General features: G+C 54.6%; 1 protein-coding gene across 2 annotated transcripts; it reads right to left on the reverse strand.

Moving 5' to 3' along the window:
* Positions 1-1706: 1706 nt before the first annotated feature.
* LOC119286841 (SCARECROW-LIKE protein 7-like) lies at positions 1707-4695 on the reverse strand. 2 transcript variants are annotated; one of them, XM_037566309.1, is made up of 2 exons: positions 3040-4695; positions 1707-2134 (listed from the first exon to the last, which is right to left on the reverse strand). In XM_037566309.1, exon 1 carries the CDS (start codon positions 4692-4694, stop codon positions 3066-3068), a length of 1629 nt encoding a protein of 542 aa, XP_037422206.1. In that variant the 5' UTR covers position 4695; the 3' UTR covers positions 1707-2134; positions 3040-3065. The 2 variants fall into 2 exon arrangements, with proteins under 2 accessions (XP_037422206.1, XP_037422205.1); XM_037566308.1 differs by lacking the exon at positions 1707-2134 and having other exon boundaries at positions 2682-4695.
* Positions 4696-4701: the final 6 nt, after the last annotated feature.

The raw sequence follows: 4701 nt of genomic DNA on the forward strand, positions 1-4701 counted from the left end.
GCAGCAGCCCTCGTGGCGGTGGATGTCAACGAGGCGGGGTCGCATTCTCCGGCACCCCGTATGGCGCATCGGTCCGGGCGCCGCAACTGCACCGTGGTGGATGTCGATGGCTCGTCCCCGGACGAAACCGTCATCGAGCTGACATCCACGGGCACCCAACGGGTTCCGGGCTTCGACGAGGAAGAGCAGGGCATGGGAAACGGCAGCGCCTTGAGTCCCGTGAGCCGGCTCATGTCCCATGCACCGCCCTACCTTGCCGGCAACTGGACCAACACTCTGAGGGGCGCAGCCAGCCGCCTGACATGGCCACGGCGAAGCCGGGCGGGTGGGGAGCGGAACCGGACTAAGCTCCACTCAAAGATCGCTAAGTTGCATGTAATAATATGGACTTGAGGTATCCGGATGTGGAATGCATTTTTTGAGGCGTGATCGGTCACTGTGGGCGCGTTCGCAAGTGTTTGAAGGGTCGAATTTGCCAAGTCCGGTGTTTGACACTGTGTATCTGTCATGACAAATCCACAATTCGTCCGCTCAGTGTTAGGTGCTGCATTTGCTGCGCCATACTATAGTTGACTGGAGCCATGGATAACGATTCATAACATAGGCACGATCGTTCTCCTCCGGGCCCTTTGGAACTTTGAGGTCCCGCTAAAGCCAGACCGAGACAGCCAGCATTGCACGATGCGTCTACCGCTCTTTACCACTATCTTATCCAGTACTGCCACTGGAGACACGAACACAAACGTAGTGGCTCTCAGCTTTCCGACGTAGATGTACACTCCCAGTGGGGAGCACCAGGAGACCAGCACCACTGCCCGCACGGATCCACTCGAATCAAGGAGATGTTGATGATGATGATAACAGCCGCAGTTGGCCGGCCACTCTTGTTGGAGTTCTCCACGCAAATCAAATCGGAGTGCAGGCCATTTTGGACGCCTTGCTGCGACAACTCCAAGTGGCCGCGAGATCCATAGAGGGTGGGGTACATGCGCAACCCAGAGTCAAGATCGTGGCCACACCCAGCACTCACCCTAGAAAAAGACTCTCAAGTTGCAGTGCACTTCTGCAGTTCCTTTTTGGAAATCAGGTGCAGCTAAACCAGGCAGTCAGGCTTCAGATGAGCCAATCTGCCCAAAACATGAATTTTAGTTTTAGAGCAGGTAAATCACCAGGACACTGAAAAATGGGTACTGTAACTGTTATTGGCCATGCCATATTTAGAATTCTGCAACTGTTTATTGGCCATGCTATATTTAGAATTCCTTGCTTGAGAGAGTCGGGACAGGGCAACGCTAGCTGTAAATCTTGACCATTAGCAATTTGGTTGGTCAAAAGGCCAACCAGGCAACTGCAGTAGTCCAAGAAACCGAAAGAACCTGAAAACAACAGCAGGTGTGGGCGTGTGCAATCTCGAGAGTTCAGATGGCCAAAAGGCAGAAGCCGGTCAAAGATAAGAACAAGTTAAAAGCTCCGGAAGAAGAGGCAAAGCAGGTGTTAAAAAAAGATGCTACCTTCTAGGTCAAGATAAATTTTCTAACGCCTTGTAATAAGATGTGACAGCTTGCATCATCAACAAAGAAATGTAACAGAGTGCTAGAGTAACATCAGTTCACACTATGGAGCGCATCAAAATAAGCTGTTGAGTGGGAAAAAATGTGCTTTGCCAAGAATGAAAGTTATCTAAAGCTCTCTAAAAAAAAGTCATCTAAAGTTAGAGCATGTTTATTCAGATACAAGTCCAGGGAGAAAATAGTTCCAAGACATAATTTATCAAAGCAAACAGTTGAATGGAAACATTTGTTGCTAATATACATATACAGTAATATACATAATACTTTCTGAGACATAACTGACAACGCTATGTTTGCTTTGATTGATTCGCTACGAAGGAAATGTGCAGCTACTGAATTGCACATTTGCAAACCTCCAATTGCAGTGCTAAATACAGTATACAGTGTACAGCTTGACAAGTTACAGTCAAGTCAATACATTGTAAGAAAACAACTAATGAAAAATACAGAGGTCACCTTGATTGATTGGCTACAATGGAAATGCACGACTACGATGGAGATCACCAGGGTTTGACGACAAAACCCCGAATTAGCTCACGCAAGGACAAATTCAGCCTGGCTACCTACTCAGATAAAACGACAACTTCAAACTGAGAACTACTTATAGAGCTTCATAACAGAACATGGAAAGAAGAGTTCAGAAGCTGCAAAGGAGGCTTGACTTGCTATATATACAGAGTATACATACAGTAAAGGAGTTGCAAATGAGACATACCAGAGTAATATATACAGTATACGATGAGAGAATACTTTTCAAGACATAACTGACAATACCACATTTGCCTTGATTGATTTGCTGCTAAGGAAATGTGCAAGTACAATGGTAATGCACGACTAGAATGGAGATCACTGGGGATTGACGGCAAAACCCAAAATTAGCTCATGGAAGAACAAATTCAGCCTGGCTACCTACTCAGATAAAAGATAAAACGGCAACTTCAAATTGAGGACTACTCTCTCCGTCCCATAATATAAGAGCATTTTTTACACTAGAGCTTTCATAACAGAACATGGAAAGGGGGGTTCAGAAGCTGCAAAGGAGACTTAACTTGGAAATGTAGATGGAGGAACTATCATCCACATCTTGACAGCAATATTACCAGCAACACATAGGAGTAGCAATTTTCAATTTCATGTGCAGCATAAATAACAACATCAATTACCATAATCCAAAAATCATAGTATGAGCGATGATAAATCTCCCCCTAAAGGCCTACTACATAGCATGCTCTAAATCCATATACAATTAGCAGTACATTTGGTCTACTACTTAACCCCAGCTATAATAACATGCTGCAAAACAGGCATCTGACAAGCTAGTAGTTCAACTAAATTTCCTCCTCCTAGCCATTACCATGTAATAATAATTCGAAATCCTAAATAAATAAACAGAGCTTTTTTTTCAAGGGAGGGATGAAACTAGGAGTACAAATTACAAAAGCTTCAGGGAGAACGATCTGCTGCTAACCATTAATTAATTTCGGAAGGAAGGGGTCACCGCCAGGCGGAGACGGTGAGCAGAGGCCGCTTCTCCCACGCGAGCGAGAGGAACGCCGGCGGCAGCTGGACGAGCGAATACTTGTACTTGGCATCGTAGTCCCAGAGCAGGAGCTCGGCCTGGCTCTCGGCGTAGTTGCTGAGGCGGACGGGCTGGAAGCCGCACCACTCCATGAGCGCCTGCCACTCGGCGCTGCCGGCCATCCTGTCGGTCCTGTCGGCGCCCTCGGGCGGCCCGACGGCCCTGCGGATGCGCTCCCCGAACATGCTCCGCTCCAGCGTCGCCCTGTCCTCGGAGTCCCGCGCCATCGCCACGTCCAGCGACTCGAACACCGCCCGGTAGTAGCTGAGCGCGCTGGCGAATCGGTCGACGAAGCCGGCGCGGTTGAGGCTCACCTCGTACTCCCCGAGGGTGACCACCGCCGGGCCGAGCGATTTGGCGAGGCGGAGGAGTCGCCGCACCGGCTCGTCGGAGTCGCCGAGCAGGTGGTAGAGCTGGAGCATGAAGTTGACGGCCACGACCTCGTCGGGGTCGACCGAGAAGTCGGACCGGTCGAGCTCGTGCACCGGCCGGAGCAACGGGACAAACTCGAAGTCCACCCCGAGAAGCTGCGCGAAGTCGCGGAGGCGCGCGCTGGTGGCGGCCAGGGACGCCGCGGGGTGCGGCCCCAGGTACGGCGAGGGGACGCCGGAGATGCGAATCCGAGACGGCTTCCCCTCGGGGCGCGTGGCCAGCGCCTGGAGGAGCGCCGCCCACTGGATGCCCTGCACGATGCCGAAGTCGACGATGTGGATCTTGGTCGCCGCGCCCGTGGCCTCCAGGATGGCCTGGTTGGCGGTGAGGTGCGCGAACTTGGAGTAGGGGCAGGCGTCGTTGAGCGTCTTGTAGCAGAGCGTGACCTCGTCGGAGGCGAGCCGCGCGTCGGACGCCGTATCGAGTTGCGCCGCGCCGCCGCAGGCGAGGCGGCGAGCGAGCGCGTCGGAGAAGTAGAAGGCCACGCGCTCCGCGGGGTCCCCGGACTCGGTGGCCGCGGCGCGGACCTTGGCGAGCTCCGCGGCGGCGAGGCCTGGGCTGGCCGCCGCGGCGCGGGAGCAGGCGAGGAGGGACTGGAGGATGGGGGCGGAGCAGGACGCGTCGGCTGAGCCCGGGGAAGAACACGCCGCCTGCGCCGTGGCGGCGACCGGGGGGAGCGCGGCCGGCGCATTCTCGTCCCGCGCGACGGCCTCCGCCTCGGCCTCGGCCGGGGGCGGGGTGGTGAAGATGAGGCGGTCGAGGTCCGAGTCCTGGAACACGGGGGCGTCGCCTATGAGGCTCTCCATCCACACGTCGGAGTCGAAGTCCGCGCCGGCGGCGAGGTCGGAGAAAACGGCATCCGCGGCGGACGCCCCGAAGACGTCGGAGAAGAAGTTCTCTCCCTGGGGCCAGGCCGCGGACCCGGCGGCCCCGAACGGCAGCGAGCCCGGGATCTGCGCGTGCGGGGGCGCGGGGGCGGGCGGCATCGGCATGGGCGGCGGGGCGAGGTGGTGGTGGTGGTGGTGGTGCCGCTGCTGCTGCTGGTTGTGCTGCTGCTGCTGCTGGATCACCTGCTGCGCGATGGCCATGAGGTTGCCGCTGTCGGCGCACATGTACGCC

This window comes from Triticum dicoccoides, chromosome 4A (genome assembly GCF_002162155.2).
Source record: "Triticum dicoccoides isolate Atlit2015 ecotype Zavitan chromosome 4A, WEW_v2.0, whole genome shotgun sequence".
Classification (NCBI taxonomy): domain Eukaryota; kingdom Viridiplantae; phylum Streptophyta; class Magnoliopsida; order Poales; family Poaceae; genus Triticum; species Triticum dicoccoides.

Excerpts from the sequence above, each read along its gene's own strand:
- LOC119286841 (XM_037566309.1), bottom strand. The coding sequence starts at position 4,694 with ATGTGCGCCGACAGCGGCAACCTCATGGCCATCGCGCAGCAGGTGATC.